Here is a 15,265-nt window from a genome sequence, read left to right on the forward strand (position 1 = left end):
GAAATTATTTGTATGTGGATACATGTACATTACAATCTTGTCAAACCTGTCTTTGGCACTCATGCCAGCAGCTGTGCCGGTGTGCCGCACTAACAGGTTGACACAGGCTTACATCCTGGCTTCTCTGAGAAAGTCCTGCTCCAGGGGCCCGGTCTGACATTTTTCTCTTATCTAATCTTAGCACCACTTGTAGATTAAAAAAAAAATCCAAAACTACTAACCACAATAGCAGTGTACTTAAGTATTCACAACAATTCACATTTTCCACATTTTATGTTACAGCCTTATTCCAAAATGGAAGTTGATTCATTTTTTTCCCCTCAAAATTCACAAAATACTCCATAATGACAATATGAATCAAGTTTTCTATTTTAAATTGTTTTTACAAATTTAAAAATTAATTAATTTGATTAAATTAAATCTAAGAAATCACATGTACCTAATTATTCACAGCCTTTGCCATGAAGCTCAGAATTGAGCTCAGGTGCCCCCTGTTTCCACTGATCATCCTTGAGATGTTTCTACAGCTTAATTGGAGTCCATCTGGGGTAAATTCAGTTGATTGGACATGATTTGGAAAGACACACCTGTCTCCATATAAGGTCCCAGTTGACAGTGCATGTCAGAACACAAACCAAGCATGAAGTCAAAGGATCTGTCTGTAGACCTCTGAGACAGGATTGTCTAGAGGCACAAATCTGGGGAAGAGTACAGAAACATTCCTGCTGTTTTGACGGTCCCAATGAGTACAGTGGCCTCCATCATCCATAAATGGAAGACGTTTGGATCCACCAGGACTCTTCCTAGAGCTGGTCACCCATCTAAACTGAGTGATCAGGGGAAAAGTGCCTTAGTCAGGGAGGTGGCAAAAAATCCGATGGTCACTCTGTCAGAGCTCCAGCATTCCTCTGTAGCGAGAGGAGAACATTCCAGAAGGACAACCATCTGCAACAATCCACAATCAGGCCTATATGATAGAGTGGCCAGACAGAAGCCACTCCTTAGTAAAAGGCACATGACAGTACACCTGGAGTTTGCCAAAAGACACCTGAAGGACTCTCAGCCCATGAGAAACAAAATTCTCTGGTCTGCTAAGACAAAGATTAAACTCTTTGAGGTGAATGCCAGTCATCATGTTTAGAGGAAACCAGGCACCATCCCAACAGTGAAGCATGATAGTGGCAGCAACATGCTTCGGGGATGTTTTTCAGTGACAGGAACTGGGAGACTAGTCAGGATTGTGGGAAAGATAAATGCAGCAATGTACAGAGACATCCTGGATGAAAACCTGCTCCTGAGCACTCTTGACCTCAGACTGGGGTGACGGTTCATCTTTCAGCGGGACAGTGACCCTAAGCACACAGCCAAGATATCAAAGGAGTGGCTTCAGGACAACTCTGTGCATGTCCTTGAGTGGTCCAGCCAGAGCTCAGACCTGAATCTGATTGAACATCTCTGGAGAGATCTGAAAATGGCTGTGCATCGACACTCCCCATCCAACCTGATGGAGCTTGAGAGGTGCTGCAAAGAGGAATGGACAAAACTGGCCAAAGATAGGCACACCAAGCTTGTGGCATCACATTCAATAAGACTTAAGGCTGTAATTGCTGCCAAAGGTGCATCAGCAAAGTGTTGAGAAAAGGGTGTAAATACTTTTTGTACATGCGATTTCTTTTTTTTTTTTTTTTTTATAAATTTGCAAAAATTTCAAAAACTTTTCATGTTGTCATTATGGGGTGTTGTATGTAGAAGTTTGAGGAGGAAAAAAAATTTACTCCATTTTGGAATAAGGCTGCAACATAAATGTGGAAGTGAAGCTCTGTGAATACTTTCCAGATGCACTGTACCTGTACACTGAGCAGATACTGTTTAGTATCATTAAATTACCATAAACTGATTCCAGCATTTTAAATCTTGCCTGTTGTTTGGGAGACAAATGGACTCGACACACCCTCTTTTGCAAGGGCAAGCTGAGTTGTCAGGGAAAATGTTCCATAAAAGTATTGTTCTGCTTCTATTCACGTCTTTGTTCTCTCTTTTGTCATGCAGATTAAACTTGAAGAGGATGTGAAGGAGCAGCTGACTTCTCCTTCCTCCGGCTCTCCCATCGTGAAGGTCTCCTCTGAGGAGAGGAAGCTGCGCTGGGAAGCGGGCCAGATTGACTACATGGGTGATGACTCCTTTGAAAATATTGAACGCAAACTTGACTCCTTTCTAAAGTAGCTACACGGGGAAGCGGTTGGAGAGCCAGAGAGCGCCCGTGGAAGAGGGCAGAAGGCCCGGTGCAGATTTTTACCTCCACAAGACCAATCGCGGAACCTTGATGCGCATGAGATTGAAGACCTCTGCAACTTTTAGTCTCACTGCGTCCTGTCGGACTGTTTGTGAATTGATGTATGAGTGCAACACAAATCCCTGCAATCCTCAATGTTCTCACTGTGCACTCAGCAGAAGACTAAAGGGTCTGACAGGAAGTAACAGGTTGACTTAACCACTCTGAAGCACATGTGCAGCTAACCCAGTGGCTCCTGCTTTACCACGGCCTCCTTAGCCAGTCACAGCTTATCCACCAGTGTTCCCAGCTCATTGTGTCTCGGGCGCTCGCCAGTGCGCTCTGTGTTGTGGTGATTTAGGTCACGTGTTGTATTTGCATGGCTCAGTAGTGAAAATGTGGGACAGTATTGAAGTGTTTTTACCTACTTCCTAAAGTGCAATGTCAGTGTGGCATTTGTGTGTGGTGGGATGAACACACCATCTCTGCCAGCCGTGCTTTTGCACCACTACCCCCCCCCCCCCGTGTGAAAGTTGATTTGCACTGGTCTTCTTCAGAGCCACTTTTTTTGTGCCATTACTTGTTTTCATCACTTCCTGTCTGTTATGTTACAAGCTGTATTATTGGTGCTTAGTTAAAAAAAGAAAAGCTTACTGTAATCATAGTATTAGTACTGCAATTGTTAAGACCCACCCCTTCCTTCCTGTGTACACAACAGAGCTACCATCGTTAATTCACAATAATGCACTCAACATGCCGCCAACAGAAGCTAGTGTGGTTGAGGAAACAAAGCGCTGTGAGCAACAGAATGTAACAGTGGTGTCAGTGAACACTGATCCTTTCTGGTCCCAGCTTTTAACTGTCCCTCCCTGCTGACTCTACAATAAAGAACAGAAAAAAAAACACCTTTAACTTTCACAGATTTGAGCTGCACATTATGTAAAAACTACTTACAATATTTGCAAATCTTCTCAGATACTCAAGTTGTGCAAGATGAAGAAATCAGAATATATATATATGAAGCCTGACAATTCTTAATTTTGCTTACTGACAATGACTAAGAGGCACATTCCTACAATAGATCATGTATTTGATACCTTACGGGCAAAGTATCTAAAATCAAACTTAAAATCTTGCAGATGAATAAGGTTAAATCTATTGCAAAACCTAGTGTGTCAGATTTGGTGTCACCTGGTGGTGAGGTTGCAGATTACATTATGCCACACTTAACAGTTTTGCTTCTTTGCAGACAAGATTTCATGCTTCCTTGCAATTATCTTGTGATAATTATGTATGCTCCTCTGTTTTACAAAAGTGAAGGTTCTCAAACTTATCTTGCACAAGCAAATAGTAGACAGTGCATAGGCGAGCAACCACTGATGGCTAGTTTTATTTTTTTGCCCAGTCTTCATGCTCACAATGCAAATGCCTAAGTATGTCTACTTTGGGTTACTCTCTCATGATGGCAGCCCGCTCTCATGTAGATAGTAAGGGCTCACCCTAAACTAATGGAAGCATTGGTTCACTGTGGCAGTTAAACACTAATGAACAGCTGGTTACGATTCTGCTATACCCCATTTCCCCCTAAATCCTACACACTGTAGGTTTAAATAGAACAATGAACATGCCACTGAGAAAAAAAAAAAAAACATTTGATAAGAAATATGCAGAATGTTTGTGTAAAGCTGGTTTTCGTGTTAGTCTACAACTCCAGCAGAGCTTTGATGTCATCAATGCGAGAACTTTTCCTGTCAGTGTTTGTGGAGCCAAAAGCCTTCTCCACCAGATCCTGCTTCTGCCTCTGGATCTTCACCATATTCTCTTCCACCGAATCCTTCACGATGAACTGCAGCAACACAAGCAAGCAAAAATAAATAAATACACACACAGCTATAATGTTGCAGTTAAAACAGCTGAAGCCTTCAAATGAGCACTTTAATCATGTTTTAGTCTCACTGCACTTTATTAAAGCTAGTGTTTTTCCATTATCAGAAATGCAGTCGATCATAACCACAGGTTAATTACTGGATATTTGTACATGCAACAATGAGTCCATGTGTTTACAATAGTTAATGTCTACATGGTAAAAAGAGCAAGAATGGTGACAAAGGTCAATTTCAGTTTGTACAGGGGTCAACTGTTAAAAGTTGCTTCAATTTTGGTAAACAATTATTTATCACCATTCTTGCTCTTTTTAACCCATAACATTCTGTCACAGATAGGCCAAACTATACATTTTTGGAATATTTATGTTCAGACAAATGTGGTGTAGTTTTCAAAATGATTGGAGGATTGTTTAAATTTTGACCCCTGTGTAATTCTTCAATTGGCCCTACCTGGCTGCCTATTGAAAATTCAAGTAGCCGGTCCATTTTTGTTCCAAGAGTAATGCCTAAGGAGTACTTGTGTCGAATGTGGTGCTTTTACATGCACTGTTTACTGGTTGCTAGTGCAGGCTAGTTTAAGAAACCCAATTTTTATGAAATGGAGTGTCACAGATATTGCTGACTACAACAGAGCACAAATCCTCATGAATGGGAAACGTGACCAGTGACAGCATATACAATCTGCAGCCTTACCACTAGATGGCCCTAAATCCTACACGCTGTAGCTTTAAGTGTGGTAGATTCTTACCATCAATACAGAATTCATTCGGTATTACTGCAGATAAATTATCATAAATACATATTCATTGGTAGGTTTTCTGACCTTAGTAACAACAACCTTTCTTGTCTGGCCCAAGCGATGGCAGCGATCAATACACTGTTCCTCAGTAGCGGGATTCCATGCCTAAAACATTTGCACAGTTGCAGTTAGTACATACATTTACAAAATGCTGTAAAACTAAATCTATAGTTGGCTGTTCTTGAACCCGTTCGGTTCCTGCTCCACTATATGAGCTCACTGGGTCCATGAGGAAAACGCGGGAGGCTGCGGTCAAGTTCAGCCCAACCCCTCCAGCTTTGAGTGACAGAAGCATGATCCTGGGGCTGTCTGCTGCAGTGCACTGGAACTCCTGGATGACCTGGGCACGCTTCTTCTGGCTCAATGTGCCGTCCAAACGCACAAAACTGAAACCGTGCTCTCTAAGAGAGAGGACATGGCCCAAAAATGTCAACAGAAAGTTTTTTGTAACTCTTCCACCAGAACAGGGAGATAAGGGGATAAGATGAATTTGTCGACCAATATGCAGATGTGGGTTTAATCCCCAGCCATGAAGAAAACACATGATTGTGATTGGGGGAAGTAACTTGTGATGGACTGGCCTCCTCTTGTTGAAGGGGGAGTCGTAGACACTCATCCACTTCAAGCTAAAATATCTAGGGGTGAGCACCGGTGTTGCAGACTGAACGGGCCGCCCCTAAAAAACAGTCTGCCATTTGCATCTGCGCATGCGTCATTTCAGACCACAGCAGCGCATCTGAGACGGAGTCTCTTCACCCAAAGCAATCAAATGGATTAATGGGACTATTAACCATCAGATGATGAAGATAAAATGTCTTAAATAATTCGAAAGTTTTAAACAGAAACAAGGCTGTTTTAAGCAGAAACACGACAAAATTCCGTGACGCTTTGAACTGACCGACGCACAGTGAACGCATCAGCCAGCACCTCATTTAGCTGTGGCGCTCTGATCGCTTCCGCCGCCTTTTATGATGAAATGATTGTTGTACAAAAGCTTCAGATATCACTGAGATAGATGATGACTGGAGTGCAGTTTGAAGCAGAAATGAGGTGTTAATCCGTGAACCGCGTCATCGGGGGGAGACTGATTTTTAGGGGGACTGTTCAGTTGGCGACACCGGCACTAACAGGCCTTCTACTTCTTCCATCAGGGCTTTAAGCCTGGTTCACACGGCAAGATTTTACTATTACTGGTATATCTAGGTTTCCAAAACCTGAGAGGCCACACACAGAGATAAAAAAACAAAACAAAAAAACATAGATCTAACAGATTTGGTCATACAATGTGCGGTGTACAACCACACGGTAAGGACAACACACCACACACAAACAGATTTCACACATGAAAATTCCCAGGCCAGACAGGAAATCTCACAAAATCTCTTGAGATTAAACATGACTTCAGAGTAAACAATAGTTTGTGGACTATTTACAACAGAGGAAAAAAAATTACAAAAACAAAAGGTGTTCTTTAAATGAGTGGGGACAGCGCGACCACCAGACTTTCTGGTGCGCCATGACAGCTGTTTTGATTTTAGATTTCCGTCTGTGTGCCCGTCATCTTACTTTCTGATTGGCTGTACGTCACATTCAGCAGGCTGCGTGCTCGTTTGTGCTCAGGGGGCACCACACGCTGCAATATTGGGCCAAGACAATCTAACATGTTGGATATCCCAGATTTGCGATCGCAGCGCTCCTGACATCCTTCAGAGCAGATCAGAGCGCTCTTAACACACCACACACGGCAGGAATATCAGAAGATTATCTTTAGCATCATCACGATAACTGGGGCATCATTAAGATTGTCGGAAGGGGAAGATCAGGTCTGATATCGGTCTAATTATCTTGCCATGTGAACCAGGCATTAGTAAAAAGTTGGTAAGTGGCCACTAGATGGCGCTGCCTGTTTCTAAATCAAAACAACACTGACACACCAGAATGCTGAATGTGTCTGTCATACCTGAGCGGCGTTTCCAGTAAGGTGAGGAAGCGTGTAAACTGAGACACAACCAAAGACTTAATGCTGCTGTCTTCAGATCTCAGCCTGACAAGGTTTCCCAAAAGCGCGTCCACCTGCCGAGGCAAAAAGACATTTCACAGAATGAACAAAAATGTGTATGATGAAGTCAGATCACTGTGAAACTACGGTGGGATTTAACAAGTGGCTCAGGTGTACAACAAATTAATTAACAGAGTTAAAAAAAAACAAAACAAAAAACACGTAAACCTAATTTTTTCCATTCAAATAATTTTAAATGCATGAGATGTTTGAAGGATCCCACAATAAGTGTGGAATTGACAAAAAGGCAACAATTTTTCAGTTTCAAAATGCCCCCCTCCCAAAAAACCTCCCCTGAAATTTGATTGTTTCTGGACAACAGATGATAAAAATAAAACAAAAGTTGAATACACTCCGTACATTAACTGACATTTGATGAACATGTATTAAAATATTTCAAGAGAATACTTTTCATGATGCAATCTGCACCAGGATGTCTTCCTCCCTGCAGTTTGAGCACATTACCTTGAAGGCCTTTTTATGCTTTTACTACTCCATAACTCCGTGGCCAAACAATCGCTACGACACAGTCATGAACCCTTTGAAATTCTCGGTCGTAGTTGGTGTGTGTCGCGATGCAATTCACCGCCAGAACAGTCGGGGGTGCGTTTTCGTGAAGGTTGGCATACTAATCCCCATGAAGGTCGCTGACTGTGAAACAGGAAAAGTGAGTTTCTGGAAATGATGACCAATCACAGCCTGTGTGGTCTCCGTCATCCATGTCTACAGTGAGGGGCTCAGAGGCGGTTTGCAACAATGCAGAGGGCTCTGCGTGGCTACAGAGTTGAGGATATGGAGTAGCATAAACTGGGCTTAAGGTTTAAAGACTACAGTTTTTGGGAAAATCATGGTCAACATGTTTTTGAAGTAATTGCTTTTTCCAGCCTCATTATGCAACGTCAACCTTTGAGCTTGTCCGCCATGTCCCCAAGTCTGAACCGCTGTCTTCCTCCATTTGATCCTCTGGAAACTCCACCAGCTCAGTGGTCTTTATCTCACTTCGACAGAGGGGGCATCGCGCTGTCTCCTATGCATGTGCAAAAAAAAAAAAAAAAAAAAAAACACACACACACACACACACACTGAAAGACTGTGCTGCTCATGTTTCTTTTAAAGTGTGTTTGTAGCAGAAACCTGCCCTTTGAGGGATTTACCACATGAAAACTTGAGTACCTCCGAAGTGCTGATGACCTTGGCGACGCAGGGGCGGCAGTACACGTGGGCACAGTGTGTAATGACGGGGAAACGGACCGAGTCCAGGCACACGGGACACTCCTCATCTGAACCGCTGGCCAGCACGAGCCGCAGCTTCTCGATCAGGCGCTCTCGCAACTCAGCTGGCGTGTTCACATTACCTACAGACAGATGGAGAAATATTTATTATTATTTTTTTAATATATTAAATTAGATCAGTGAATATTATGGTATGTAGTACAGTAGTGCGGTAATACTTGTAGCACAGACAAATATTCTCATTTTAACCTTCCATTCACTGTTATTGATAACAATAAATCCTGATTCTGACGTGATATGCCAAAACACCAACAACAAAAAAACAACCAAACAAACAAAAAACGTATACCAAAATATCACAGAATAAGGACAAACAAAATTTACATGGATATGGGAATAGATTTTGTTTGCACATATCTGGACCAAATAGGAGGTGTTACAATGCAAACTGCAGAAGAGGGTAAAAACTGTAGGACAAATCTCAAATTAATTTTTAAGATAAATCTTGAGTGCAGATGTTTTAGTAAAATGTGGCCGTTAAGTTAGTCCACTTCTGATTTCTGAAGACAGCAGCAATGGGACAAGCAACAGCACTAATTACTGAAATATCCATTTAAAAAGTGACAATGCTTCATGCTCAGCGATTCACAACGTTTCCTTCTCATGATTAGAAAGAAAGCTTGATGACAAAATTTACCCAAGTCTGAAGAGATCTTTGCCAGTAGGTTGGGGTGGCAGCAGTGCTGACGGAGCCGCATCAGGATGGCCAGAACGTCAGCGTAATTCCTCAACACCGTGCCTTCACTAACATATCTACACACACACACACACACAATATTTTTATAGAGAACTGTGAAAAGCTGAACATCACCACTGTGACACGGTGAATTTAAGAGTTGCACATCCTGTTGAAATGTCACCAACTACTTTATAAGCTGCTGAGTGAGGCCCCAAACACACCAGATGAATGTGTGAATGCGTGCGTGCGCGCATGTGGTGGCACTACTGTGTGTTGATTTTCATTTCAGCTGATGTGTTAACTTGCACCTTGCAGAACACCTGCATAAAGGAAGTGTCCCAGACGCATGTCTTGCATCCCAGCTGCCACGCCCCTCTAGAAATACAGCTGGTGCCTATTTATTCACGTATGACGTGTGCAGTAAATGATCTGCAGACCATCTTTTTGACATCACAACAGTAACATTAAATAATTAACACTGTACACTAGAGTCTACATGTCTGGGAAAGAGGTCATATATATATGCTAAATTGGATTTTTTTAAAACAGCTTCAATGATTGAAAACCATTGAAACATCACGTCTGTTATCCAGTTCCAAGAAATCACTTTTTTGGCCTTAATTTTGCCAAAAACTTCACACCTAATCTCATGAAGAGGTCTGTGACCCACAGGATATGGGGTATAAAAAGTAATCCAGCAAAGGAAAAACTGTTGGTACAGATAGGGAGTCAACAGCAGAGGGAAATTTTGCATTGTGTGAAATTTTTATATTTTTAAATATAGATATTATACCATTCTACACAACATGTGCTTTCAGAGAGATGAGTTAGGGTTACATATGCACATGTGCCCTTCCATCAAATGAAGGAGTTCAACATCTTGTTCATGACTGAGAATAGGGTTGGGTATCAAGAACCGGTGTTCTGTTGAGATGAGGTGCGTGGCACCTCCGCTCGACAAATAAGTCTGTCGAGATGAGGTTCCTCGCGTAACTGCATATGTGTGCACTGAAAAAATTACTTGATGAAGTTCGGTTATTTTGATGGGCAAGTAAATGTATAAATTTTTCATCCGAACATAGTAATGTATAAAATCTACTCACTATAAAACGATAAGTATTTTTAACCTGGAGTTAACTTATTTCGACAGGCAAAATATACATACATTTATGCTCCTAACGTAAAATACAGAAAATGTTTTACTTACTAGGCTATAAATACACTGAATACAATTAATAAATAAAAAATAAAAAAAACTCCCCATGTGCAGTTGCGCGAGGCATCTCATCTCGACAGGTGACGTCTTCAAGTCCGCGGTAGAGCGATGTGCACATGCGCACGCATGCGCAGTAGCGCCACGCACCTCATCTCGACGGGACACCGGCTCTTTTCGGGTATCGTTAAGAATTGATTTGATCCACCGACATCAATAACCTTTTTGCTTAACGATTCCCTTATCGGTCCTTCAGAGCGGCTGTTGTTTTTGAGGGTGTTTGTCGGGAAAATGATCATTTCTCTACGTTGATTGCAGACCCTGCAGCGGCTCAGTAATCAACAGCTTCTGCAGCGCAACACCACTTTGAAGCGTGAACTAATGAAGCAAACCTTCAATCCGCTGGCTTGTGGGTTCTTTGAGTCGCTGCTCTTCAGAAGCGACAAGTCTGCTTCTTAACCCCTCTCAAAGCCATTAAAATATGTCAATCATGAGTCACTTTTGTGTGGATTAAAGTCACTAACTGGGACTCTTGTTGCAGTCAAGAAACAAGAATCGTCCTCTGTTCCGTTGGCACAGCTCCAAATGCTGCGCCGCTCTCTGCTGAGGCAGAGTCCGGTCGGAATTAACTTCAAAACGAATTGCCGCTTTAAATAAAATGACACCTTTTTCCAAACGCTGTGATACAGACAAACTACAATTGACTAAAACATTTTTTTTCCCCCTCCCAAAAAGAGACGTCCTGCATTCTTTATGAATTAAACTGATGCTGATGTGCAGCACAGCCGGCTGCAAGAGCTCAGCTTAGATGTATGAAAAGACATTCATGCTAACAATGTCAAAGAAAATGCTTTTGACAAAAACTACAGATTTTGTTTATTTCTATTTATGTCCAGAGATCAAGAATCCACCATGTAGAGTTTATTATGTCTGTCTATGTTTATTAAGGATCAAGTGACCAATTTCACATTTATTTACTTTAAGACTCAATAAAATGTTGTTGACATAGAAAACCTGTAAAGCCTACTTTTAGTACACAGAAAATTCACAAGAGGTAACGATAAGGAATCGGATCAATAAGCGGAATTGATAATGGTATCGATATAAAGAAAATCTTATCAATACCCGTCCCTAACTCAGAACAATGTCGTACAGGATAAACTGACAAGCCAGTATGCTGTCAGTAATGTTGGAGTTACTCCAGCATTTCTTGGGTTAAGAGCTATGATCCTGAAAGTGAAACTATTCTGGCCTTTTTTCATCAGTTCATATCAGTTTAATAACTTCTGAGTAGCGACCACAATAATGAGAACACAGTTGGTGCAGGGATACTCTCAAGAGTGAAAAGATGGTCTGGTGATTTATGCATCTGATGATCACTATGGGGGTTTCATGGACATGCTAGTAAGAAAAAAAATCTGGACTATCTTACTTGAACATGACCACACCGCAGCCCTGATCAGGTAAGTGTTGGAATATAGAATTTAACACACACCTGCCGATGGTGTTTCTTCCCTCGTTGCGGGCAAGCTCGTACTCCTCTCTCTCCTGTTGTGTCAGCTCCACCTGCTCCACACAAACCACTTTCTCAGGAAGAGACACAAGCGGGCGCCCGTTCACCTTGCTGTTCTTGGTTCGTCGTAAGGTGATGCAGTTTACCAGTGTCTGGAGAGTCCTGCACAGAGCAGTGAGTAGATTTAACAACAACTCCATTTTCAATGAATACTACGTTCACATCTCTTAGAACACTGTAACCTTTAAATGACATGAGGAAAAAAAGATCAAATACCACCTTTATAAAAATGTAATTATATGGAAAAAGAACGTGGTTCTGGTTTATATTATGAGGACTGACCTCTATGCTTTAGGAAAGTATGATATGGATTCACCCGTAGGATTGATAATGTCTAAAATGATCAACACATGATATTTGGACGTTATCATCTGTGAGCCACTGTGAATACCGCCCTCTGGAGTGTTACTGCTGTACTGCAGGTGTTACACGGCATCCACTCACTGCAGACCGGTTCTGTCTCCTTGTGTAACAGGTCTCTGGATCACTCTGTTCCACCACTCCTTCACATCAAAGGGCTTTACACGCAGAAAGGCCAGCAGCATCCACAGGTCCTTCACGTGGTTCTGGATCGGTGTGCCTTAAGGGCCACAAACGCAACACAATAATATCGACGCACAGCCCCTGCAGGACTTCAAATAAAACCAACCTGCTGACATTTACACCCCAAAAAATATGAATTGTGACATAAGTATGTGTCAAATTACAGCAGAGTTCATCTACGCATTTACGTATTACACACTGTGCGTGCACACTTGAGCGCACTAACATCAGATCATACCTGAAAGAATCCAGCGACGCTGAGCTTTCAAGTCGAGTACAGCTTTACTCATAAGAGCTGTGGGGTTTCTTATTATGTGTCCTTCATCCAGCACAACCCTCAGCCAACTGACCCCATGGAGGGGACTCTTATTCTGAAAGGACAACAGGGACATTTATTACAGGGGGCTTTAGCATGATGCCATTTCCTTAGAAGCACTGGGTTGCGACTGCAAACATTGTGTTTGCAAACATTGTGTGTGAATGTGATGCATCACTGTAAAGCAATTTCAGCATCTACAGCAGATAAAGCACTACTGAACAAAATTTGTAACTTTACTCCGGCTCCACTCACACTAAAGTCGGCCGAGACGACGTTGTAGGTGGTGATCACAACATCCTGAGACGACAAGAACTTCTGACTCCGGTTGCGTTCCGATCCATAATACAGATAAACATTTAGCTTCACGTTAGGATGAACATGCTGCTCAAACTGGTCCTGCACCCATGCAAAGGGAACAACCAAGAGATATGTTAGTGAAGAGAAGATACCTGGTGCTAAACAAGAAAAAACAAACAATTAGAGTCAAACGTGGGAAAGAGACAAAAGGTTTTTAAATTGTCCGGTATGGGATTGATTCAAAATGAAAAGTTTTTAGAAAATAACAAGCAGACAAGAGGCATTTTATCTCACCCCCACACTCTACACACACACACAAAATATAATGATGAAGCCATGCTGTCATGTGCATGTGCATGCATGCGTATGTTCCAACCAGCCAGTTGCTGAGCACAGACAGTGGGCAAATAATGAGAGTCGCTCTCGCTGACAATTCTTCCTCACTTTCAGGAACAGAAGTTTCTACACCTGCAAAAATAAATAAATGAATGAATGACTGAATTAATTATTAATACTACTAATAAAAAACAATTGTCAAGTTGCTTTCACCTGATTCAACGTTAAACCAATGCAACATGTCAGGTGAAACACTTTTGGAACTCACTCAATTCAGAAGTTGTTTTCTTGGTAGTTTTCTTCTTCTTTGCGCCCTTATCAGATGTTGATCCACTCAGCGCCACACCGAAGTCAAGATCCTCCAGCAGAATGGGATCTTCATAATCACAACCAACAAAATTTAAATTATAAACCAATTTACTGAACGTTTTGAGAAGTGTCTCCTTATTTAACACTCTTGATAAATACCGTAATAAGCTGAATTTCTACTATTCAACTAAAAACAGCACTTTCTCGCAGCCTTGTCTTATTTTTCCAAAACTGGGGGTTGAATATCTCTGATTGCACTTTCAACAACAGCAAACTAATATGTATCTGACATGCACACCTTTGCTGGGCTTTCGTTTGGCGGCTTTCCCCTTTCCTTTCGCTTCACCTAAAAGAGGAAAACTCGTGTAACAAAAATGTGTTACAGAGAGAAGCAGAAACGTTATCAACATTTGGTTTGAGCTGATCTGCAGCGCTCACCACTCTGAGACTGGTTCAGTGTCACATCCTCTGAGCAAAGAGGATCTGCTGTCGTGTCGATCACTCCTGCTTGACTGCCCCCGCTGCTTTCTGAAACAAGAACTCCAGATATGTGAGTGCACGTAGGTTCCAACACACTCGTGTCGGAAACTGAACAGCAGGCAAACAAAAAGTCTGAAATAAAGATCTGTCAAAGTGACAGCAAAGAGGTACCTTTCACTTTGGAGGACGTCTGTTGATTTGTAATGGCTTTCAGATGGGACGACTGATCCTCCTGCACACAGGCACATATACTCAACACTTTCCACAAGTCATCTTACACTGAAATACTACTTAACGGATGAACTTACACATTTCTCCACAGGCAGATGCTCTCCTTTGTGGAAGTTGGTGAGAATCAGAGCGATGGTTGTCAGAGTTTTCCCCTTAAATAAACAAACCCACACAAGTGTTTGCTACCGTATGTACCATCAAGGATGAAGGTGGGTTATGGGGGTGTCTTAATTCAGTTGTATGTATAGCACCACATAATGGAAGGCATCTCACAACACTACGCACAACTCTTTTTAACACAGACATCATTTACTAATCATAGTTTGACACAGTGCAGATTCATACTGAGATGTGCTGTGGCGACACCAAGCTACATGGCAAAAGCTGATATTTTATATATATATATATATATATATATATATATATATATATATATATATATATATACACTCAACAAAAATATAAACGCACCACTTTTGGTTTTGCTCCCATTTTGTATGATATGAACTCAAAGATCTAAAACTTTTTCCACATACACAGAATCACCATTTCCCTCAAATATTGTTCACAAACCAGTCTAAATCTGTGATAGTGAGCACTTCTCCTTTGCTGAGATAATCCATCCAACCTCACAGGTGTGCCATATCAAGATGCTGATTAGACACCATGATTAGTGCACAGGTGTGCCTTAGACTGTCCACAATAAAAGGCCACTCTGAAAGGTGCAGTTTTGTTTTATTGGGGGGGATACCAGTCAGTATCTGGTGTGACCATCATTTGCCTCATGCAGTGCAACACATCTCCTTCGCATAGAGTTGATCAGGTTGTCAATTGTGGCCTGTGGAATGTTGGTCCACTCCTCTTCAATGGCTGTGTGAAGTTGCTGGATATTGGCAGGAACTGGTACACGCTGTCGTATACGCCGGTCCAGAGCATCCCAAACATGCTCAATGGGTGACATGTCCGGTGAGTATGC

General features: G+C 41.9%; 2 protein-coding genes across 6 annotated transcripts in view; one reads left to right on the forward strand and one right to left on the reverse strand.

The window, feature by feature from the left end:
• Positions 1-2,724, forward strand: part of LOC117532260 (glycogenin-1-like) — a 21,613-nt gene extending 18,889 nt beyond the window's left edge. For all 4 annotated transcript variants that reach the window (XM_034195577.1, XM_034195579.1, XM_034195578.1 and 1 more), the window contains one exon: positions 2,050-2,724. In XM_034195577.1, coding sequence (XP_034051468.1) covers positions 2,050-2,223 — 174 coding nt within the window. In that variant the 3' untranslated portion in view covers positions 2,224-2,724. The remainder of the gene's footprint in view (positions 1-2,049) is intronic.
• A 452-nt stretch (positions 2,725-3,176) lies between these two features.
• Positions 3,177-15,265, reverse strand: part of hltf (helicase-like transcription factor) — a 28,786-nt gene continuing 16,697 nt past the window's right edge. Inside the window, exons 7-23 of one of the 2 annotated variants that reach the window (XM_034195573.1) lie at positions 14,367-14,441; positions 14,230-14,290; positions 14,017-14,106; positions 13,877-13,924; positions 13,538-13,645; positions 13,310-13,395; positions 12,889-13,032; positions 12,556-12,688; positions 12,219-12,354; positions 11,697-11,876; positions 8,947-9,062; positions 8,190-8,371; positions 7,921-8,043; positions 6,918-7,030; positions 5,178-5,358; positions 4,982-5,062; positions 3,177-4,118 (exon numbers count right to left, since the gene is read on the reverse strand). In XM_034195573.1, coding sequence (XP_034051464.1) covers positions 3,975-4,118; positions 4,982-5,062; positions 5,178-5,358; positions 6,918-7,030; positions 7,921-8,043; positions 8,190-8,371; positions 8,947-9,062; positions 11,697-11,876; positions 12,219-12,354; positions 12,556-12,688; positions 12,889-13,032; positions 13,310-13,395; positions 13,538-13,645; positions 13,877-13,924; positions 14,017-14,106; positions 14,230-14,290; positions 14,367-14,441 — 2,001 coding nt within the window. In that variant the 3' untranslated portion in view covers positions 3,177-3,974. Of the gene's footprint in view, positions 4,119-4,981; positions 5,063-5,177; positions 5,359-6,917; positions 7,031-7,920; positions 8,044-8,189; positions 8,372-8,946; positions 9,063-11,696; positions 11,877-12,218; positions 12,355-12,555; positions 12,689-12,888; positions 13,033-13,309; positions 13,402-13,537; positions 13,646-13,876; positions 13,925-14,016; positions 14,107-14,229; positions 14,291-14,366; positions 14,442-15,265 lie in introns of both variants that reach the window. The other variant, XM_034195572.1, reaches the window with a different exon arrangement.

The sequence above is a fragment of the Thalassophryne amazonica genome, chromosome 19 (genome assembly GCF_902500255.1).
Source record: "Thalassophryne amazonica chromosome 19, fThaAma1.1, whole genome shotgun sequence".
In the NCBI taxonomy this organism is placed as follows: Eukaryota; Metazoa; Chordata; class Actinopteri; order Batrachoidiformes; family Batrachoididae; genus Thalassophryne; species Thalassophryne amazonica.